The 24,730-nt window shown below is 42.6% G+C and overlaps 1 protein-coding gene across 1 annotated transcript in view; it reads right to left on the reverse strand.

Moving 5' to 3' along the window:
• Positions 1-24,730, reverse strand: part of LOC122560567 (transducin beta-like protein 3) — a 60,009-nt gene that overhangs the window by 28,022 nt on the left and 7,257 nt on the right. The window contains exons 4-15 of the mRNA XM_043711324.2: positions 24,234-24,281; positions 15,979-16,120; positions 15,487-15,571; positions 15,089-15,259; positions 14,690-14,765; positions 12,475-12,571; positions 10,528-10,736; positions 5,454-5,595; positions 3,177-3,235; positions 2,949-3,055; positions 1,505-1,649; positions 377-607 (exon numbers count right to left, since the gene is read on the reverse strand). Coding sequence (XP_043567259.2) covers positions 377-607; positions 1,505-1,649; positions 2,949-3,055; positions 3,177-3,235; positions 5,454-5,595; positions 10,528-10,736; positions 12,475-12,571; positions 14,690-14,765; positions 15,089-15,259; positions 15,487-15,571; positions 15,979-16,120; positions 24,234-24,281 — 1,512 coding nt within the window. The remainder of the gene's footprint in view (positions 1-376; positions 608-1,504; positions 1,650-2,948; positions 3,056-3,176; positions 3,236-5,453; positions 5,596-10,527; positions 10,737-12,474; positions 12,572-14,689; positions 14,766-15,088; positions 15,260-15,486; positions 15,572-15,978; positions 16,121-24,233; positions 24,282-24,730) is intronic.

The following is a 24,730-nucleotide window of genomic DNA, read 5'->3' on the forward strand; positions in this document are numbered from 1 at the left end:
GATCACGATCGACCCTCTACCTCAATGCCACCTTTGTATTTTCTCTCCATACCACATATTACCTTTAATGTCTTAAAATTTTCCGTTAATACACTCAGTGACCCTACCTCCATTGCCTTCTGTGGAATAAGACGACATTTCTTCATGTCAGTCTTAAATGGCCTCCTCCATATCACGGGTGAGACTGCACCTGGTTCGAGACTCCCTACCCACAGGAAATACCCTTCCTGCCCCTAGCCTAGCCCTGTTAGAATTTTAGACGTTTAATTCTGCCACACCGTCCAATCACCTTTCCTAATCAGGTCACGCAAGTCACCAAGCTGTTTTTGGTCACACTGAAGTCTTCCCTCTGCCACAACCAAATCATATTTTCTACCTTTAAGCAGTTGAAGTCCTGAAGTCCCCAGAGTTTGACAGTGCCATCTGCTGAAGAGGTAGCTAGGATCTGGTCCATCGGAGAAAACTGGACCGACCAAATTCCACGGGTGTGACCTCGAAACACTCCGATGAGTGAGAAATCAGATGTGGACCAGAGCTTTGCTGTTCTGTCCTGTGAGCCGGTAGCCACCAGCTTGTCATTTGGAGAGACTACCACACTGTTTATATCCTACAATGTAATAATCACAATAGGACACACTTAAGAACAAACCACATTCTCATTTCCTGATGATTAGCAAACAGTTTAATTATCGGTGCAATATTGTTCACAACTGTAACATTGACATGCAACCTCTAATACAGAGCGACCCCCGTACCCGCGGAATAGTTTTCCACCATACAGCGAAACATCCAACATCTCTCATCATGAAACATGATGATGAATTAACCAAAGCTTTATCCAGGAGGAGAGGGTTAGCTTTCAGAGCTTAGGAGTCTGAAGACACAGTGAGAAAAGTAACGGGAGGATGGATGCCTTAAGGAGTCACTGAGAGGAGAGGTTGTCAGGGAAAGCTAAGGTTTGGGAGGTTACAAGAATACAGAGAGACAAGGCCATGAAGGGATTTAACAGAAACCTTATACCAGTTGTGTAGCAGATCCAAAAGTCACTGTTGATTAACAAAGGCAGGGAAGATTTATAAGACTTATGCAGAATAGCACGAGAGTAGTAGAGATTTGGATAAGTTGAAGTCTATGCAATAATGGCAGGTTAGCCAGCTGAACACTGGAGAAGTTAACTTTAAAGATCACAAAGGAATAGAAACAAGAGTTTCAGCAGCAAACGGGGGATTTGGAAAGGCAGTTGGCTGGTCTATTCTAAACTTGTCTGTAAATGACACTGCCAAGGGGTGCAGCATGAAGAGAGCGAGATGGAGGAGAGGATATATTTGACTAGAGACATCTATCCAATGGTCTAGTACAAGAATGGAACTAACCAAAGTCAGTCCCACTGCGCTGTTAACTTCTACATTATCTGCTTTGCCCTCACTGGATTCCTCCTTCTACAAAGCAGATCACACAAGTGTTCATCATTACTTAGGCATCGATATAACCCATAACCTTTTACCTTGTCGTGAACTTTCTCAGTCAACTCAGCATGAAAGATTTCAGGTTCTGCGGCTTTCTTACTGTTAACCTCAATGGACTTTGTAAGATTCCACAGCTTTAGGGTGCAGTCCTGGCTCCCACTGATAATGAAGCCTTCTTTCAATCTGGAATTAGAAAATCATTGAATAAAAAGAATATTAGAACCAAAAAATCTGCATACAACGTGAAGCCAACAATCAGATTGGAGCTACACAAACCTGCTGCTCAACCATGATCAGATAATCAGTCAGAAGCATTGTCAATCTTATTCCCACCTTCACCTGAAGACAATAAATCTCTGAAGCTGAAGAGCAATACCAGGGGTTATCTACATTAGAAAGTAACACCACCTTCAGGCTTAACTTCACGCTGGGGCAATGTATCACTATTTAAATGCATCCTTTATAAGATTATGGCAAAGTTGCCACAATCCTAGTGAGCTGCTCTCTTATTACAGAGATATAACTGACGGTGGTTTAACCTGCAGGTCACCATGCCTCAGGAGAGACGGAAGAGGACAACCCAATATGGTAACCTGTGTGGGAATTGAAACAACGCTGTTGGCGTTATGCTGAATTGCAAGTCAGTCATCTAGACAACTGAGTTAACCAACTGTTATAAAAGCATATCTGTTTAAAAAAGCACCCAACTAGTGCACGCTATAACAAGTTTATTGCCAGCAAAACTTGCATTTGGATTGCGGCTTTCCGGAAAAAAAAAATTTCAAGAAGTTTCATAGTAAGATTATCAAACAAAACTTTAAAATCAGTCATGACAGAAAGGTGACAATGTTTGGTCAAGATGTTTAAAAGCACCTTAAGAGGGAGAGAGGGAGAGAGGGAGAGAGGGAGAGAGGGAGAGAGGGAGAGAGGGAGAGAGGGAGAGAGGGAGAGAGGGAGAGAGGGAGAGAGAGAGAGAGAGAGAGAGAGAGAATGAATGAAGGAGCGCTGAAAAGTTAAGCAATTCAAATTGGAAATGTACAAATGGACCAAAATGGAAGCAGTTCAGATTCTGTAAGAGATTGAAATAATAAAAGATTTGAACACAAAGATGAGAAGTGTAAAGTCAAGCCGATTTAGTCACATTTTCATTGCTTGAACAGCAGATATGCAAGGGGATCTTGCAGCAAGAGGAGATTTGAGGCTCTCATTTAAGAAAAAACACCTGAACACGTGTCTGCGTGGGTTTCCTCCGGGTGCTCTGGTTTCCTTCCACAATCCAAAGATGTGCAGGTTAGGTAGATTGGCCGTGCTAAATTGCTCATAATGTTCAGGGATGTGTAGGTTATGTGCATTAGTCAGGAGTAAATGTACAGCCATGGGGAATGGGCTTGGGTGGAATACTCTTCAGAGGGTCGGACTTGCTTCCAAAGGGCCTGTTTCCACACTGTAGAGATTCTATGATAACTTTCAAAACATACTTACCGTGAGCAAGAAATAATACCGATGCTGTGGGCATGTCCTAGGCCTTGTGCCACACAGTTCACTTCTCCAGTCGTTTTACTCATTTTCCAGATTCGAACGGTTTTGTCCTGAAGTGTGGGAGGAAAATAATTAAACCTAAAAACACCAAGTTAGTTTATATCACAAAAAGGATTAATTTCCCAACTAAATCTATAAAAATAGATCAATTTGTTGAAAAATAGAACATACCTTTGAACAACTGGCAAATTTGGTGCCTTTCTTAAACACATCCAGGGCTAATACGGTATCTAAAAAAGAAAATTAATTTTCTCTGGCTATAGCATAACACCAAGTAGAAAAATAAGTTCTTTATCTTTAGTCATGACTTTAAAGCAAATTAATTTCTTGTATTATTCCAAGACTGTACTAACAGCGCAATATAATCTGTTGGTCGGAAAATATGCAGCATAACACTATGCAACCAACAGGCAGGCCAGAAATTAATAAATAGCTGACTAAAATTACTTTTTACATCAAAATATCTGAAATAAACAAACACCAGAAATCATGTTAAATTTACACAGTCAGCCAGGCAAGAAAAGAAACTAGGTAGCTGACAATGTAGGTTATGGCTGGTTGGTTGCACTGAAAGCAACCTGTCATCATGATAGAAGCTGGATTTTGGAGGTGGAAGGAAATGTTCCTCGACATCAGGTGTTTCAAGACTCAATATTAAGGTTAATAATTACACATATCTAGTTTATTATCTTCCCTGACTTACTATCTTCATTCTGTTGTCTGCCTAACATTTAATTCGCTATGTAGGCTCCTTCCTTACCTATCCACACGCACTCCAACGCCACTCACTCCAACACATCTATCATCAGCATAAATACCGGTTGTTCTGCTATAATGCGCATTTTGTTAATGCGAATTCGCTATAACACGATTGACGAATTTGGGACACTGCTTCTAAAGCGCAAACTTTTAGATCGTGTATTAGTTATAACGCAATTCTGGCCCCATTAGTTTAAATAGTGTAGCTATTATGCGATTTTCTTATACCATGCGGTTGCATGAGAACAGAATTGTTGTGTTATAGCAGAACCGACTGTACCACATTTTCCTAACGGCTATGGGTTCTGTAGAAGGGTGACTGGATTCAAGACATGAACTCTGTTTCTCGCTCCAGAAATACTACCAGACCTGCTGCGTCTCTCCAGCAATGTCTGTTTTTAACAGTTTTGCAAGGAACCAATGAAACACTGATAGCAAGCTGTTATTAAGAAATTACGTATCTGTGAACAGCCTTTTTTAAAATTCCTGCAGCACAAACTTACCTGGCACTGTTACACTCAAATGCAACTCTTCGAGCTGCTTGATTTGAGTATGTGGTCTGTAGCAAGCCACACAAATAAACGTTGACATGGGAAAAAAAGTGTGCTTGAAGTATTTGGTATTGTCATTACTGCATTACATTTGTGGGACCTTGCTCTGTTGTCACATTTCTTGCATTATAATGACCAATATATGAGAAATGTATCAATGGCAGTCAAGCACTCCTATTGTTGTGGAATGCAACTATACATTAATGTCTTTTTCCTACATTGAGCTCAAGAAATTTAGCTTAAAAATATGATTTCAACATGCATAAGGGATTAAATTTAGAAACGGAAGAAGTTAACAATATTTCTTTGGTAACTAAATGGGGTTAGAAAATGGAATAATGCACAATTACAATAGCATGGCAAGATCTATTTGAGAAAACACAGAACATTACATAATTGTATTCATCCGATACATAGGGTGGCATGGTGGCTAGCACTGCTGCCTCACAGCGCCAGGGACCTGGATTCGATTCCACCTTTAGGTGACGGTTTATGTGAAGTTTACACATTCTCCCCGTGTCTGTGTGGGTTTGCTCTGTGTCCTCCAGTTTCCTTCCACAGTCCAAAGATGTGCAGGTTAGATGGATTGGCCAGGCTAAATTGCCCACAGTGCCCAGGGGTGTGCAGTCCATGGGAAGTATAGGATTACATGGATAGGGTAGTGGGGAGAAGGGTCTGGGTGGGATGCTCTTCACAGGGTCTGAATGGCCTGCTTTCACACTGTAGGGATTCTATAAAAGATGGGGATGTATTAAACGACTTATCAATCATACAAAGGCAAAACTATACCTGGGCTGTTAAAATAATAGATCCAAAAAGAAAAGTGTGGCATTACCCAGGTATAGCAACTGCAACACTTGGCAATTTACTTCAAACTAAGCTTTTGTTCAAACTGGTTTAGGGCAAACAGATATTGCAACATTGTGACAGGTTAACAAGAAGGTCAGCAGATTGTGAATCAAAAAACAAAGATGACAATGTACTGTGTTTGGCATGTACATTTGTACAAGGGAAGGAATACAAGACTATTGCACTATCCAAGTATTTGTCCCATAACCCCTACCTCTCACCACTAACAGAGTGGAAACTTGAAGGAGAGTTATGACCAACCCAACACAAGTAGAAAGTTTCCACTCACCTGTGTGTCCATATAGAATTTGACAATTTAACGTTGCAAGCTCAAATACTTTCAGCTGTGGGCTGTTGGTGGCCACAACAATGTGTGTGTCAGATAGACCCAAAAACTTTACATCCAGCACCTCATCATTATAACCTACAAACTAAAAACAGAAAGCATTAGAACTCGACAATCCTAACTCCTGAAATATAAATTCATGTCGTGTTCTAAACCTTAAGCCAATAGAGTGTTAATGTCAACATATATTTAAATATTGGTGTTCCGTCTTCTGTACAATCTGATGCATCGCCATTCTTGTTCAGAATGCGCCATGGTATTCATCAAGTTTTGACACTGATGCATTCTAAGTAGCAAGAGTGTAATCAGCCCTTTCCTATTCCAGCACCAATCCAGAGCTTGTTCTGTGCTCTCATCAAAGTCTGCTTTCCAATTCTACACAGTTCCATTAAAGGATGTAATTGCCTTGACCACAAGTAACACGGTCATCTGCCCTCCTTTCAGGAGTTAACCCGAAGCCTTAGGAATTTCTGCTACCCAGATCTCCTTTGCGCGAAGAGCCTTATTAATGAACATAGCAGCAACTATGTGCAGGTTGGAAATCAGTATTTTTAACTATCAAGAACAAAAATGGGTTTGAATCAGCTATGAAATTAAAACATTAAAAAGCTGGAAGTGAACTGCAATCCATCTCAAAATCACCCACTCAACTGAGAGGGCAACCTAACCAGTCCCAGGAATTAAGTCACTCAATGAAATCTTTGGAAGTTTCCTTTTCTGTTAAAACCACAGATTTCCCAGACTGCAGGAAATTTCTGCAGGATGTACATGTATTTGGAAAGGCAAGGACTGATTAGGGATAGTCAACATGGCTTTGTGCGTGGGAAATCATGTCTCACAAACTTGATTGAGTTTTTTGAGGAGGTAACAAAGAGGATTGATGAGGGCAGAGTGATAAATGTGATCTATATAGACTTCAGTAAGGCATTCGACGAGGTTCCCCATGGGAGACTGCTTAGCAAGGTTCGATGTCACGGAATACAGGGAGAACTAGCCATTCGGATACAGAACTGACTCAAAGGTAGAAGACAGGAGGGTGGTGGAGGGTTGTTTTTCAGACTGGAGGCCTGTGACCAGTGGAGTGCCACAAGGATCGGTGCTGGGTCCTCTACTTTTTGTCATTTACATAAATGATTTGGATGCGAGCATAAGAGGTACAGTTAGTAAGTTTGCGGATGACACCAAAATTGGAGGTGTAGTGGACAGCGAAGAGGGTTACCTCCGATTACAACAGGATCTGGACCAGATGGGCCAATGGGCTGAGAAGTGGCAGATGGAGTTTAATTCAGATAAATGCACGGTGCTGCATTTTGGGAAAGCAAACCTTAGCAGGATTTATACACTTAAAGGTAAGGTCCGAGAGAGTGTTGCTGAACAAAGAGACCTTGGAGTGCAGGTTCATAGCTCCTTGAAAGTGGAGTCGCAGGTCAACAGGATAGTGAAGAAGGCGTTTGGTATGCTTTCCTTTATTGATCAGAGTATTGAGTACAGGAGTTGGGAGGTCATGTTGCGGCTGCATAGGACATTGGTTAGGCCACTGTTGGAATATCTTCCTATCTTCCTATCAGAAAGATGTTGTGAAACTTGAAAGGGTTCAGAAAAGATTTACAAGGATGTTGTCAGGGTTGGAGGATTTGAGCTATATGGAGAGGCTGAACAGGCTGGGGCTGTTTTCCCTACAGCGTCAGAGGCTGAGGGGTGACTTTATAGAGGCTTACAAAATTATGATGGGCATGGATAGTGTAAATAGGCAAAGTCTTTGCACTGGAGTCAGGGAGTCTAGAACTAGAGGGCATAGGTTTAGGGGGAGACGTGAAAGATATAAAAGAGACCTACGGGGCAACTTTTTCACACAGAGAGTGGTACGTGTATGGAATGAGCTGCCAGAGGAAGTGGTGGAGACTGGTACAATTGCAACATTTAAGAGACATTTGGATGGGTATATGAATAAGAAGGGTTTGGAGGGATATGGGCCGGATGCTGGCAGGTGGGACTGGATTGGGTTGGGATATCTGGTCGGCATGGACGGGTTGGACCGAAGGGTCTGTTTCAATGCTGTACATCTCTATGACTCTATAAAATGTTGTCAGAGAGTGGCAAATTCACATTTTCGGACATGCTGGCGACGTGGACATCCAGTGAATGAGTTTTTTTCTTTTTACATTTTAACAAATGCACTTAGAGCACTGCTCCTCCTGACCTACAAGCAAGTGTTTTCACCAGGTCTTGAAAAGCATCCCTCAGAACCACACTAATCCATCACAACCTCCACACGACTTCCTACAACCTTTGAGCATTCAACTCCCCACACTGTGGTGACCAATCCATTGGCCTTCCCACTCCGATCCCTGACTTTCCCCAATATCCAAACCCCATCTGATCTTTCCCAACGAAGTTGGGATACATGCATGCATGGCAATGGAGCAACGTATGACATATTGAAATAAACAGGAACTCCCAACTTTATCAAATTGATAACTGACTTTATTGAATACCAAAAGCAAGCAAAATGAAGACTTCCAGCAATGGTGCAGAGAAAAAAGATACAGTTAAATATTTAAAGAGGATTGGGGTTTTGAAAATTGTGGAAACTCTCTGGTAGAAGTCTCTTGAAAAGAGTAGTTAACAGGAGGAAACCTAATAAGGTAGTCAGCATTACCTGCAGAGGTGGGTAAGAGAAAACCCCTAAGACAGGCAGTCAGCATCACCCAGAGCAGCAAGCAAAAGGAGATTCTCCCATGGTAGGCAGTCAAAGACAAAGTTAGATTTATTGGAACTGATTGGAACTGGCTCTGTGAAGAAGTAAGCCAGCTGTTCGTTGAATCTGGTTGGCAGTCAATATCTTTTCTGTTCTTAAATTGTAACATCGTACATAAATTGGTGGTAAAGTTAAAAGGTATAAAAAGTAAGTGAATAATACTTAAATAATTAAAGCTCATTAAAAATGGCAGCTCAGCTGATGTGCCACGGCTGCAGTATGTGGGAGTGACTGGACAGTATTGTGATCTGGGACAAACATGTCTGCAGTAAGTGTTCAACTAGATGTGCTTCAGAGTTTGTGAGCTAGACGCTGAACTACAGACATCAGGAAGGGAATGTTACCTGCATTCTTTGTGCCAAAAGACAGTCCTACTACTTAGGAAACGGTCTGCTTTGATCAGTGAACAGGGACAGGAGGGTGTGACAGAGCATGAAGCAGGTAAAGGACCCAGAAAGCAGGAGATTCAGCCTCAGCAACTGCCCAGGTGGTCTGAGGTTCTCTCGGTCTCCTTGATGAGATTGGGGTCTGAGGGCTGGATGTGCAAACTAACGATGGCATCACAGCACAGGAGGTCACTCAAGTTGAGGGAACAACAAGGAATGTAGCAGTAGGTGACTGTACAGTGAGGTGAATTGACACTATTCTCAACAGTCGGTGGTGGGTCCTTTGCTGTTTTGCTGCATACGTTAATGATCTAGACATGATTGGAGGAGGTGTGATCAGTAAGTTTGCTGATGACACAAAAATTGATGGTGTTGTAAGCAGTGAGGAAGAAAGCCTTAGACACAGGACAATATAGATGGGCAGAGCAGTGGTAATTAATTCTGAAAAGCATGAGGTGATGTGTTTTAAGGCAAGGGAGTACAGATTGAAAGGTAGGACTGCAGGAAACACAGAGGATCAAAGGGCCTTGGTGTGCAAGTACTTGAAGCAGGTGGCTAAGGAGGCAAAATGGATTCTGCCTTTGTTAGTCAAGGGGCTGAACACATTAACAAGGAGATTATGAAGGAGTTGTATATAACATTAGTTAGGCCACTGCTGGAGTGCTGTATGTAGTTCTGGTCATCACACAATAGGAAGGATGTGAATACACAGGAGATGGTGCAGAAGAGGTTCACCAGGATGTTTCCTGAGTTACAGCCATGAAGGCACACTAGGGTAGTTTTCCTTAGAGCAGAGAAGGCTGAGGAAGACATGATTGAAGTGCACTAAGTTACGAGGGGCATAGACAGGGTAGATGGGGAGAAGCTTTGCCCATTAGTTGACAGATAAATAACCTGGGAACATAAAAGTTTAAGGTAAGGAGCAAGAGGGTCAGAGGGGATTTGACTTATTTTCCCTCACCCAAAGGGTTGTGGGTATCTGGAAGTCAAGGCCTGGAGGCTGGTAGAGGCGGGAACCTTCAGGACATTTTAGTTGTATTTAGCTGAGCACTTGAAAAGCCATAGCATAAAAGGGTAAGGGACCGAGTGCTGGCAAATGGGACTTGAATGATACCAACATTGACAATTATCATTGGTGAAAAAACGGTGAAAGAGATGGGAGAAATATCCAGTAAAACACAAACGAAAATCAGTAAATATCAGACTCCTTTCCCTGAACTGTTTTATGCTTTAAGGAGGTTATTCTTCCAATGCAGATCACATGAAATTAATCCATACCAGAAGAGCTAAATTTATTCTTCAGTTAAGGGCGACGCAGTGGCTCAGTGGTTAGCACAGCTGTCTCGCAGTGCCAGGGGCCCGGGTTCAATTCCAGCCTCGGGTAACTGCCTGCGTGGAGTGTGCATATTCTCCCAGCATCTGCGTGGGTTTCCTCCCACAATCCAAAGATGTGCAGGTTAGGGTGAATTAGCCATGCTAAATTGCCCATAGAGTTCAGGAATGTGTAGGTTAGGTGCAGTAGTCAGGGGTAAATGTAGAGTAATAGGGTAGGGGGAATGTGTCTGGGTGGGTTACTCTTCAGAGGGTCGGTGTGGACTTATAGGGCCGAATGCCTGGATCTACACTGTAGAGATTGAATGATCACTTGTACAACTGCAGGAACCAGCAGCTCACATGGAAAGCAGCCAAGTATGTATAGCTGGAATACCAGAGAAATCAAACCGCATGCACGCCATGGAGATAATAGCTCTTGAGCCTTGGAATGTCTAACCACAATCAGCCTCTGAAGTGCACGCTTTTGTTGTTGCTAAGTGGCATTTACTGAGCTAAGTAGGGTTTGGGGGAGAGGATTTGATTTAAATTTTCTACTCACCTGGCGCGTAAGGTTCAAAGTGCATAGGTCATAGGTGAGAATATTGTGTTCAGCAGTTACTGTGGTTAGTTTCTGCGTTGCTGGAACAATGGCACAGTGGGTCAGAGATTGCTCATCCGCATCCCCTTCAGTATCTTTCTGAAGTTTACCAGGCACACACTGTGAGTACACGCATCTTCCAGAGTAAGCTTCCCAAACTCGGAGGATCCCTTCGCGTGTTTTAGAAGAAATTACGAGATTTAAAATACAATCGACATAATCAAGAAGTCATTAAGGTTAAAAATCACTGGCAGCACTGACGGAGGAATTGCCATCGGGTTTATCACCTTGGTTGCCAGCACACAATGCAAATGAAAAACAAAGCAATATCAGCCATCACACCCATCACTCATCAACCTTCTCATTTGGAAACATATGCAAAGGTGCTTTTGAGGTGAAGTTAAAAACATAGGCACAGAACCAAAAAAGCAGAAATTCAAAGTAGTAAACAAAACATAGAACAAAGTGGCTCTTAGAAGAAAGTGAGATATTTAATCCATTCTTGCTTTCCCGCATGTTTGGTAGCTTGCATTGCCCATAATGTAAACTTGTGATTGGCTGCAAGGGGGGTAGTGGTTAATATTCAAAACACAAAAAAGGAAGAAAGAGATGCAGAGGGATGGTGGGTGCTTGGGAGATGGTCCATGAATTCCAGACTGTAACACCTAGATCAGGCTCAAGTGATGTAAAGTAAAGCCACCAATGATATCATCAGAGCCAGAGCCAGTGGCAGAGAATGATGGCCCTTACACCCCATTCTCCAGGCCCTGCGTGATTAGTCCAGTTCAAAAGGTACTTAATGTTCAAGGTTCCTTTTGGTAAAGTCACAGGAAAGCTCCCCCTCTCAGCTAAATGGGACCACTCCTCTGCTTTGGTAATATTATACCCATGACCTGCTGTAATGTTGCACCCTCGAGAGGGCTAAGCAAGTGCCATTTTAGGGGAAATGGAATTAAAAGTGGGGGAGGAGGAAATAATTGGACCGTGTCATGCAAATATAATTCAGTCCTGATTCTTACATTTCTGTGGTTAGCAGACCTGGTTCAATTCCACCTCAGGCGACTATCTGTGTGGAGTTTGCACATTCCGGCTAGGTGGGTTAGCCATGGGAAATGCAGGGTTACAGGGAGAGGGCAGGACAGTGGGTCCGGGCGGGATGCTCTCCACAGGGCCGCTTTCCGCACTGGAGCGATTCTATCCGTAGATTCATTCAGTACTTGGATATTGTGGCATAATTAAACATCAAAGCTTGCAAAATGTCTGGAATGCTGGGGAAACAAAGTTGCTTTAAAACAGGGGGACTTTGTCTGTAATATAAGCAAAGGACATGGGAAATCACAAATCCAAAGCTCTACACATCCCCACCAGGGAGGCAATCACAGGGATTTCTAAAGGAAAGAAGTAACACCAAAAAGTAAAATTTATAATATTAGAAATGCAGATCATTAAAGTTTTAAAATTAGATTTCAGGCAAAAACAAACTACTTAAAGCTTGAAATCTGAATCTGTCAACTCAGCAGAGTACGATGATTCATATTATAAACAAATATACTCTGTACAACTCTAGAATACTTATAATCAAATATCGTGTATAAAATACAATAAGCACACAACTTCTAGAACTACTCTAGATCATTAATTGTTTAATCTGATATAATTTCATTTGGGTACCACAACTTCTGTCACTTTGAGAATCATGGCATTTTTTTCAAAACACAAAATATTGATAGCTTTTGGAGCACAGTGGGCTTCTTGATAAATCCACTACAGTTTGAACGAAACAAGCACCTTGAGTAGACTGCAGTCAGTTCCGATGGCAAGTGTGTTTTTTTAAATCATGGAATAGCTTTTCCGAAACAAGCTAACTGTTTGGTTTGGCCACCGTTCAGGAACATGCCTGGTATTTACCTTTACTGCCTGCTGTGATAAAGTGAGGTTCTTTGCCCGTCACTCCCAAGGCAGTGAAATCTTCATTCTCCGGTAGTAACACTACTGCTTCCACAGTCTGTCATGAATCAGAGAAAATTTACAAGGACATTAGAAGACCAGTGAGGGATTAGAAACAGTTGCTCAAGAAGTTACAGAGCAGTTCAGAAAATCTTTTTCTTAGAAATCTAATGTATTGGAGGAAAAGCTCTTGCAGAACTATGTTACAGCCTAAGGAAACTTTAAATGGTTTCCGAACAATCGGGAATGGATTATATATTTTTTTCTCCACAGGGTTAATATTAGTAGTAGATAAAGAGAAATCTGTGCTCAGGATGAGACAGATGTCTTTCAAACGTCACAAGTAAGCCACCTAGTGGGAAAACTGAGCAATAGCAGTGGATACATACAGGACAACTGGACAGTATCCATCCACTTATTGGGAGTGACGGTGATTTTTTTTGGTTTTACAGCTCATTCAGGAACTAACAGACCTTCCCTGAGATGACCATCTTGAACTGGAAGGTCAATTTAGCCGGTGTTCATCACATGACACCATTTGGGAAAAGGAATTGAAGCACACAGGGAGAATGCTGTATAGACGTGCAGTAAAAGTGTTGACTGCCATTTCAAATACCTGCTGGGGCCCAACAAAGAGACTGCAGAGTAACTTGCTGGCCAGAGTTTGCCCTTAACACCCTCTCCTAACCAGCTGCTTTGGAGTAGACAAGGTATTAATATGGATTTCACACACTACTTGTAAGGTTAGTCACCATTTCATATTTACTAGTCACTGGGAAAGGTTAGCCACCATTTCAGGTTTACGAGCCACTGAAGCTCTGAAGAGAACTCTGGGAATTTTTATGGATGCTTTGTTCATGTTTCGCCAATGTTCTAGCACACTTGCTACAGAGATTTTGAGGGGTTCATCTGAAAAGGGTATAATGAAACTTCATCTATTGGACAGCTACAAGAGAAAGGATGTGTTTGGTCATGGAACCTCCTATGAGTGTCTTGGTCTGAATGAGGACTGGGAGGAGGACACAGAGCCAGACATAACAGCACCAAGAGATGCAGGAGAGAAGGACAGGAGTGGGAGGTGGTGTCCTTCTCCAATGCAAGTACAGGACATCCTTCCTTCTCTAGACCATCTCACGTAGCCCACTGCCACTGCAGAAACACACTCGCTCTCTCCCGGTTTGTAGCCTGTTACGAAATGTCAGATATGGTACTTCATATCTTCAGTGGAAGGTGCATGCAAGGAGTCATCATACACCATACCATAAAAATAGAGCCCAATCTGCACTTCAGTGTCAAAATGGGCAAGGAGAGAGATTCAGCACCTTCAAGTTCAAATGATGGAATCAACAATTAGAACCATATGTATTCTAATCAACCCATTCAAAGATGTTGTAACACACCCCCTGGAGCAGGGGAAAGTTGAACCTCAGCCTCCTGAGCCAGCAGTGGGGACACTACCTACTGCACGACATGACCCGCATTGACATTTTGGATGAAGAACTTTGCATGAAATGCGCAATGTCTCACTAATACTGCATCTTCAGGTACCTGACACAATCAACGTTATGTAAGGAGCATGGAGCAGACTTATCAAGGCGATTGTTATTGTCGATGGATAGCCATCTCAAATTTGTTATAACCGCTGCTGGCCATTTCTCAAATCAAATTGTTTTTGCATTGCTGAGATTCTCTGGCCAATGTTGCTCACTCAACTGAAACCACAATTAATTAATCAATCATTGCAATGCCATTTGAGAGATCTTACTGAAGCAAACGCCTCCTGTCTTTCCCTAATGAATAATATTTACGACACTTCTAAAAGTAAATCAGGAGGAGTTACTAAGGATTTTTTGTTGCAGTATGGAATGCTATTATCAGAAAGGGGAAAACAAAAAGAGCTACACTCTAAAGCTAATACCCTGTAACTTGGGGCAGTGAGCTCTGTATTACCATTTTGTGGCTGTTCCACTTTATTTCCAATAAGATTTTAAATATCTGACAATCAGCTCATGACACTCTAATTTAAGCACCTCTGGTGGCATCTTAAAATCACAAGACCAAAGCTTAAACAGCCAGGCACAGCTAAGCATATATGACTCATAAATGAAGGATTTTTTTTTAAACCTTTCCAGTTTTGAAAATAGTGTCAATTTCAGAAACTATAATTTCAACTCACCTCATACACAGGAACTGTTCTCTCTGATTTGTATGTTTTCAAGTCCCATACAATATAGATTTTATCTCGGCCGGAGCTGTATAAAGTAAAGCGTTGTATTATGCTCATAACTAAGTTCAATCTGGAGTATTTGGCTGAATCTCTGTTAAGAAGGTTTGTTGACCTTCAAATTCATGTAACACAGTACTAGCCTCCCTTTCATATTGATGATTTAGTTGGTAAAATGAACTTCAGATTCTTTGCAATCGAGAATCACAACTACATTGCCCACAGTGGAAAGGGAAGGCAAACAAAGGAGATCTAAACTATCATCTAGGATCCTAAACATTCATCTAAAACACAGGATTAGTCACATTAGACGATATATTACAACCAATCTGTCCCTAATGTCTGCAGTACCTGACAAGTGTATTTCCATCTGAAGTAAATGCCAGGGAAGTCACAGTGCTGTAGTGAGCATCCAGCACCATCATACATTTACTGGTGCTGAGGTTCCAGAGCCGTATCTTATAGTCCATCGAAGAGGAAAACAGCTGAAGACGTGATATGTCAGGATGAAATTCAACCAAGCTGCAAAGAGAGAGTGAGTCTCACTAAAAGAGAAGGAAAGTAGGATCAACGCAAGCTACCAGCTTCTCTATGACCATCTCACCCAGCAAAGATTGGAGCAAGCACATCTTTGCCGTTTTAAATTTACAATGCAACTCCACAGCTTCTTATTTTCTGTTTACCTACACTCAGCATTGATTACAATGGCCAGCTTCTAATATGAAGTCACACAGTTAAATTTTCCTTACTGAACCACTCCAGAGGAACCCTTCAGATTGTGCGTGCAGTACTGCTTGATGACATCCCAAATCTTGATTGTGCTATCACATCCTCCTGCAAAAGTCAACAAACAAACCACGATGGTTTCATGGCAGCCCCTGAGAAGCATTTCCAGTCAAATGTAACATCAGAACTCAGAGAAGGAGCAAACAATTCAGCCCCTTGAGCCTGCTCTACCGTTTAATACGACAATGGCAGATCGTATCTGGGTCTCAACTCCACTCTCCGTAACCCTTCATCCCATTACTCATTAAAAATCTGTCTCTCTCATCCTTAAACTTCCTCAACACCCCAGAATGCGTTGGATGCTGGGTCAATGAATTCTACAAATTCACAAGCCTTTAAGAGTTGATCAAGTTGATCCCATCACAACCTACAAACTCACCAATGGCATCCTTTTGCATGTCACAATAGACTAAGTTCAGGGAGTTAGAGACAATACATCAAGGTAAGTCTCATACCTGTAGCCAATAACGTTGAGGTAGAATCAAAAGCCATGCTCGCCACTGGACTAGTGTGAATAGCTTTCCAAGTACGTGTACAAGCATTCTCTTTCCAATCCCACTGTTTCAGGAGTAAAGCACGACTACTTGTCACCAATATCTGCCAAGCAACACACAGACATATAATATTAAGCATCACACTTGACAAAGATTTTCAGGAGGTGGCAAATATGATAAATAGTGGGAATGGGAATGTATGGACTTCTGGAAAATTTTGACACAGGGGACTGTTGCAAAAACTTAAACACATGGCATGAGGTGAAAAAGTGGGAATTGGGATTAAAAATTTATTCAGAGGGATAAAGGTGCCAAAGACAACATCCCAGAGCAAGTGGAAGTGGGATCTTTTCTGTTTACCACGCATGACACTGATTTGATATTGGACTAAAGCAGGGTCTTCCAAACTTTTGATTCTTGACCCCTAGTGGGCCAAGATCAGGATGCTGTGGATCAGAGAAGTGCTCTCCAAATGCAGAAAATCTAAACATCAGAGGCATAGCAATGTAATTCATATCATTCAGACTGCAATGCAGCGATGTAATTCATGTGGTTCATAATGTAACTCACAGTAACTCATTCCATGAATCAGCAGAACTACAAAAGATATTGCTGTGACCAGTGGTGTGCCACAAGGATCGGTGCTGGGTACACTACTTTTCATCATTTGTATAAATGATTTGTATCTGAGCAGAGGAGGTATAGTTAGTAAGTTTGCAGATGACTTAAAAACTGGAGGCATGGTGAACAGCGAAGAAAGTTACCTCAGAGTACAATAAAGATCTTGATCAGATGGGCCAGTGAGCTGAGGAGTGGCAGATTGAGTTTAATTCAGATAAATGCGAGGTGCTGCATTTTGGGAAAGCAAATCTTAGCAGGACTTATACATTTAATGGTAAGGTCCTAGGGAGTGTTGCTGAACAAAGAGACCTTGAAATGCAAGTTCATAGTTCCTTGAAAATGGAGTCGCAGTTAGATAGGATAGTGAAGAAGGCGTTTGGTATGCTTTCCTTTATTGATCACAGCATTGAGTATAGGAGTTGGGAGGTCATGTTGCGGCTATACAGAATGTTGGATAGGCCACTTCTGGGATATCGCGTGCAATTTTAGTCTCCTTCCTATCAGAAGGATGCTGTGAAACTTGAAAGAGTTCAGAAACGATTTACAAGGATGTTGCCAGGGTTTCAGCTATAGGGAGAGGCTGAACAGGCTGGGGCTGTTTTCCCTGGAGCATCGGAGACTGAAGGGTGACCTTATAGAGGTTTATAAAATCATGAAAAACATGAGACAGTCTTTTCCCTGGGGTCGGGGAGTCCAGAACTGGAGGGCATTGGTTTAGGGTGAGAGGGGAAAGATATAAAAGAGACCTAAGGGGCAGCTTTTTCCTGCAGAGGGTGGTACGTGTATGGAATGAGCTGCCAGAGGAAGTGGTGGAGGCTGGTACAATTGTAACGTTTAAAAGGCATTTGGATGTGTATTATGATTAGGAAGGGTTTGGCCGGGTAATGGTAACTGAGACTAGATTAGGTGGGATATCTGGTCAGCATAGACGAGTTGGTCCAAAGGGTCTGTTTCCGTACTGTACATCACTATGACTCTAACATGGAGAAATATGCTCAAGAGTCCCAAATAGAATTCAGTGCCACCATTTTGTAGGTGAAATTAAAGTTGGCTAGTCTTGTCTGCTTGAAATAGAAAGAATAAATATATTCCCTGTTATACAAAGGACATTATTAAGCTGGAGAGGGTTCAGAAAAGACTTACTTGGATACTGTCAGGAACAGAGGATTTGCGTTATAAGGAGAGGCTGGGGCCTTTTTTCAGTAGAACATACAAGGGTGAGAGAGACATTATAGAGTTTTATGAAATAATGAATGGTATATTAAGGTGAATAGTAGGTGTCTTTTCCCTAGGGTGAAGATTTCAAGACTACTGGGCGTATTTTTAAGGTGGGAGGAAAAAGATTTTAAAAAAGATATGAGGGTCATTTTTATTTTTACACAGAGAGTAGTCTGTGTTTGGAATGAATTCCCAGAGTAAGTGGTGGATGCGGGTTCAGTTACCATGTTTAAAAGACATTTGGGTAAGTACATGGATAGGAAAGGGATATGGGCCAGGAGCAGGCAGGTGGGACCAGTTTAGTTTGGGATTATGTTCAGCATGGACTGGTTGGACCGAAGGGTCTGTTTCCATGCTTTATGACTATGAAATTAGGAGATAAAAGAACACAAAGACCTCAGATTTTCTCTCCAATGGTAAAACTGCACTGACATTAGAACTAGAGAAAGGTTACAGTACAGAAAATGGCCAAACAACCTGCTGGATCTGAGCCAGTTGAAAGAAAACAAGCTACCCATTCTCATCCCACTTTCTACCACTTGGCCCGTGGCCTTGCTGACTACAATTGGTCAGCTGCAGATTCAGATTCAAACTCCTTTCAAACAATTTGAGGGCTTACAGCTCAAACTGGGCAGTGAATTCCAGACAGTCACCACCCTCAGGGTGAAAAAAAGATTTCCTCATGTAACAAGACCATAAGATTATAAGAGATAAGAGAAGTAGACCATTCAGCCCATCGAGTCTGCTCTATCATTCGACCATGGCTGAGAATTTCTCAATCTCTTTTTCCTGCCTTCTGCCCATAACCCGTGATCCTCTTATCAATTAGGAACTCTCTGTCATAAATACACTCAACGACCTGATCTCCACAGCCCTGTGCAGCAGTGAATTCGACAGATTAACCATCTGCTGGCTAAAGAAATTGCTCATCCCAGTTCTGAAGGGTCATCCCTTCACTCAGAGGCCGTGCCTCAGATCCTAGTCTCTCCTCCTTGCGGAAACATCATCTTCATGCCCACTATATCCTTTCAGTATTCTCTAAGTTTCAATCAGATCCTCTCCCTATCCTTCTAAGCTCCATCAAGTACAGACCCAGAGTTCTCAACTACTCCTCATATGACAAGCTTTTCATCCTGAGGATCACTCTTGTAAACGCCCTCTGGCTGCTCTCCAACGCCAGCACACCCTTCCTTAAATACTGGTACCAAAGCTACTCACAACATTCCAGATATGGTCTGACCAGAGCCTTGTACAGCCTCAGCAATAACCTACGTTATTGTATTCTATCTCTCTTGAAATGAACACTAACACTGCATTCATCTTTCTAACTGCCAACTGAACTTGCATGTTAAATCTAAGCAAATCCCAAACTTGGACTAAGTCCGTTTGTGCTTCAGATTTCCGAAGCCTTTCCCCATTTAGAAAATAGTCCAGACCTTGTTCTTCCTATAAAAAGTGCATAACCTCACACGTTCCCACATTGTATTCCATCTGCCACTACTTCGCCTGCTCTCCCAGCCAATCCAAGTCCTTCTGCAGCCTCCCCGCATCATCAACACAAGCTGTTCCTCCACCTATATCTGCGTCATCTGCAAACTTAACAACAATGACCCTGGTTGCTTCGTCCAGACCATTAATGTATAATGTGACCAGCTGTGGTCCCAACACAGACCCCTGTGGAACAGTACTAGTCACCCGCTGAAAGACACCCATTTATCCCCACTCTCTGCCTTCTGCCAGTCAGCCAATCCTGTATTCATGCCAGTACCTCGCCCTTAACATCATGGGCTCATCTTATTGAGTAGCCTCCTGTGCAGCTGTCAAAGGCCTTTTGGAAACCCATTGGCTCTCCTATGTCTAACTTGCTCATTACCTCCTCAAAGAATTCTAACAGATTTGTCAGACACCACCTCCCCTTGATGAAGCCGTGCTGCCTTGGTCCTGTTTTACCATGCATTTCCAAGTAATCCTCAATCTTGTACTTGATAACAAAACTCTGAAATCTTACCAACGACTGAGGTCAGGCTAACTGGTCTATAGTTTCCAGTCTTCTACCTCCCTCCCTTCGTAAACTGGGGTGCTGCATTCACCATTTTCCAGTCCTCTGGAACCCTCTCTGACGCTGGTGATTCCTGAAAGATCACCATCGATGCCACCACGATCTCCTCAGCTATCTCTCTCAGAACCTTGGACTATGGTCCACCTAGTCCAGGTGACTTATCCACTTTCAGATCTTTCAGCTTCCCCAGTACCGTCTCCTCAGTGATGGCCATTACACTCACCTCTGCCCCGACTCTCGTGAAATTCAAAATTTGTGTAAAGGTGTGTAGCTTGGGTGCCGGTTGCCGTGGTTGTGGGTATGTTTGCTGAGCTGGGAAGCTGATTTGCAGGCGTTTCATCCCCTGTCTAGGTGACAGCTTCAATGCTGTGGAGCCTCCTGTGAAGCACTGCTGTACTGTGTCTTCTGGTATTTATTTGGCTCCATTCCTGCTGCTTCCGGTTGCTCGTTGTAGTGGCCAGAATATTGGGTTTAGGTCAATGTACTTCTTGATAGAGTCCATGGATGAGTGCCCTGCTTCTAGGAATTCTCTGGCTGTACTATGATCGTTGTGTTGTCCCAGTCAAATTTGTGATCCCTGTCATCTGTGTGTATGGGACAGCTGGTCATGGTGTTGAGTGGCTAGTTGGTGTTCGTAGTTGTGGACTGCTAGTTGTCTGCCTGTTTGTCTTATACAGTATTTCATGCAGTCGTTGCATGGAATCCTGTAAATTATATTAGTCTTGCACATGATGGGTATAGGGTATTTTGTCCTGGTGAGTTGTTGTCTGAGCGTGGCTGCCGGTTTATGGGCTGTCATGGATCCCAGTGGGTGGAGAAGTCTGGCTGTTAGTTTCGAAATGCTTTTTTACATAAGGTAGCATGGCTAGTGAGTTAGGTTGTAGCATGTCCTCATTGTGTTGTCTGTCTGTTAGACATCTGCGGATGAAGTTGCGGGGATATTCGTTTTGGTGAACTCTGTAGAGGTGTTCTTTTTCTTCCCTTCATAGGTCGGGAGTGCTGCAGTGCGTTGTAGCCTTTTTGAACAGGGTGCGAATGTAGCTTCTCTTGTGTGTTTGGGTGGTTGCTGTTGTAATTCAGGACCTAGTTGATATGCGTGGTTTTCCTGTACACGTTTGTGGTGCATTCCCTGCTCTGTGTCCTTTCTACCGTCATATCCAGGAATGGGAGTTGGTTCTTGGTTTCTTCCTCTCTCATAAATCTGATCCCTGCCAGTATGGTGTTGATGATCCAATGTGTGTTCTCGATTTCTGTTCTCTTAATGATAACAGAAGTGTCATTTACGTATTGGATCCAGAGTTCAGATTGGATTTGTGGGAGGGCTGTTTGTTCCAATCATTGCATCACTGCTTCTGCTATGAGCCCAAAGATGGGTGAGCCCATAGGTGGTTCCATTGATCTGATCATATATTTAGTTGTTGAAGGTGAATGTGTCTTCAAGCACAGGTTTAGTAGTTTGAGTGTGCGGTCCTTGTTGATATGCTCCCCGTCATATTGTCAGTTCTGCCTGTCCAGAAGGTTGGCTATTGTCTCTCTGGCGAGAGTTTTGTCAATTGAAGTGAACAGTGCCATTACATCAAATGGGACCATTGCTTCATCCTTGTCTGTGTTTATGTTCTTGATGTTGTTTTGGAATTCCTGTGATGATTGTTTGGACTGTTTGGAACCGCTGATCAGATGTTTTAGTTTTTGTTGGAGTTCTTTTGCCAGTTTATGTGATGGCCTTCCCAGCAGTGCTACAATGGGTCTAAGAGGTATGCCTGGTTTGTAAACTTTGGGTCACTTGTAAAATCTTGGTGTAGTCGCTTTCCGGTTTCATCCTTTGTAGGTCAATCCCGGTTATTAGTCTGTTTTTTTTTAAGGTTCCGTAGTATGTTGTTTACTCTGTTGGTTAGTTGTGGCGTGGGGTCAAACTCCCTCTCCTGAAATTCTTGCATGCTACTGGTGTCTTCCATTGTGAAAACTGAGACAAAGTACTTATTCAGTTCCTCTGTCAATTGTTGCTCCCCATCACCAATTCTCCAGTCTCACTTTCCAGTGGTCCAATGTCCACTCTTGTCTCTCTCTCTTACCTTTGAGGCATTCTTAAAAAAACTCGCAACCTTCTTTTATCTTACTAGGTGGCTTACTCTCATGCTCAGTCTTCTCTTACTGCTTTTTTAGTTGTCTTCCGCTGGTTTTTAAAGGCTTCCCAATTCTCTGGCTTCGCACTAACCTTCGCCATATTGTATATTTTTTTCTTTTGTGGTTATGCCAGCTCTGACTTCCCTTGTCAGCCATGATTGCCTCCTCCTCCTCTTAGTATGTTTCATCTTCCTTGGGATGAATTTCTGCTGTGCCTCCCAAATTACTCCCCCCCTCCCCCCGAATCTCCTGTTACTGCTGCTCCACTGTTTTCCCTTCCAATCAACTCTGGCCAGCTCCTCCCGCAAGTCTTTGTGGTTACCTTTACTCAATGCCATTACATCGGATTCCAGCTTCTTCCTCTGAAACGGCAGGGTGAATTCTCTCACATTATGGTCACTGCCCCCTATAGGGGTTCCTTCACCCTCAGCTCCCTGATCAAGTCTGCCTCATTACACATCACCAAAACTAGAATTGGTAGGAGACCCTACCACAAGCTGTTCCAAAAAAATCCATCTCATAGCCAGTCCACAAATTTCTTTCCTTGAAATCTGTCACCAACCCTGATTTCCCCAATCCATCAGCATTTTGGATTCCCCATGATTATTGTAATAATGCCTTTCTTACATGCCTTTTTATTTCCTGATTTATTTTCTTCCCCACATCCTGATTACTGCTAGGAGGCTTGTGCATTATTCCCATCAGGATATTTTCTCCTTCATGCTCCTCAACTCTACCCATACACATTCAACGCCTTCCGACTCTATATCACTTCCTGCTATCGATCTAATTTCCTTTCTCATTAACGAGGCAACAATGCCCCCTTTGACTATCTGCCTGCCCTTTTGATAGGATATCTATCGTAGAATCCCTACAGTGTGGAAAGACGCCATTCAGCCCTCAAGTCCATACCAATCCTCTGAAGAAGTCCCATTCAGAACCCGCCACCCACCTTATCCCTGTAACCTTGCATTTCTCATGGCTAACCCATCTAGCTTACACATCCGTGGACACTCCAGGGCAATTTAGCACAGCCATTCCACCTAACTTGCACACCTTTGGAGTGTGGGTGGAGACCCACACAGACATGAGGAGAATGTGCAAACTCCACACAAAGAGTCACCCGAGGCGGGCCTTGAACCCGGGTCCTTGGCACTGTGAGGCAGCAGTGCTAACCACTGAGCCACCGTGCACGCATGTTTAGTTCCTAGCTCTAATCCCTTTGTAGCTACATCTCTGAAGTATACAAAATTGTATCTGCCAATTTCAATCTGCACTACAAGCTCATTTACCTTGTTTTGTATGTTGTTCCTCTAATCCTTCAACAATCTGTGCGTTTGGTCAATGACTACTCCAACAGAGAAATCTGGTCTTCCCTGTCCACTCTATCCAAATATCTCATCATTTTGCACACCTCAATTAAGTCACATCTCAGTCTTCAAACTTGGTCAATGGAAGTCAATGCATTTTCTCTGCACCTTTTACCAACCCTGCTTCATCTCACTATTGAGCTTCTGTTCACGTTGAATAGATCTCGTCCAACTGAGCTGAACATGGCCAAGCAATGTGCAGCTTCAAACGTTCGCAACCACTTCGCAATGGCACTGAGTCACTTTGCAGCTTTTTGTCTCAGCAAATGAACAATTAGTGACAGTGGTCACTGGGTGGAGGATATGTTGAGAGTTTCAAGCATTTCATCTCCTCTGTTTTTTTAGTGAGAAAAAGAGTCCTCTGTCATCCCTCTCAAGCAAACCTTCTAATGGGTTGGAACAAAACACCGCAGATGCTGGAATCTGTGCTGAAAACAAAATGCTGGAAATCACAGCAGGTCAGGCAGCATTCACAGATAGAGAGAGCGAGAGCACAAGTGAGAACGAGAGACAGAGAGCGAGAGAGCGCGTGTGCATGAGAGAGAGAGAGCAAGCTCCAGTCGAGATGACTCTACATCAGAGCTCTTCTAAACAGTCTACCGATCGATCATAATTAATCAGTTGCTTCCAATCTTTCAGTTTTTGGAAAGTTTTGATCTGCAGCTGGTGTAATGTATTGCAGGATTGCACGAACATGTCTGTGCTAATGTAGCATATTGTATAAAATGATAGACTTAACAATGTCAGACCACAGTGGAAAATCACATCTTTGTATATAAATGATAGTTCAGAAGAATGAAAGCATTTACGTTCCCAATAACTACCTCATCATCAGGGCTGATACTGAAGCAGGTAATGTCTTCTTGATCCTCCTGCAAGAAAAAGAAGCAGGAAAATCTTAATCAATGCAAAACAAAATTCACTTGTGAAACCAGCTTGAGTTTTTACCCTCTGTATATAATGTGGAAAAAAGTTGAAAAATTGACTCCAACTAAGTTTTTGTTCAATCACCCACATTGTCTAATTTATTCTATCATCAGTTATCACAGATAGTGATCAGTCCAGTCTGGTTGGGTCACTTATTTTCCATTCACTGAAAGTCTTAATATGAAATATTTGTCTGTTACACTCCTGGTTTCTAACTCATAGTCATAGAGATGTAGAGCACAGAAACAGACTCTTCGGTCCAATCCATCCATGCCGATCAGATATCCCAACCCAATCTAGTCACACCTGCCAGCACCCGGCCCATATCCCTCCAAACCTTTCCTATTCATATACCCAGCCAGATGCCTTTTAAATATTACAATTGTACACGCCT

This window comes from Chiloscyllium plagiosum, unplaced genomic scaffold (genome assembly GCF_037043375.1).
Source record: "Chiloscyllium plagiosum isolate Xiang-an unplaced genomic scaffold, Cpla_swu_hap1 HiC_scaffold_20, whole genome shotgun sequence".
Lineage (NCBI taxonomy): Eukaryota > Metazoa > Chordata > Chondrichthyes > Orectolobiformes > Hemiscylliidae > Chiloscyllium > Chiloscyllium plagiosum.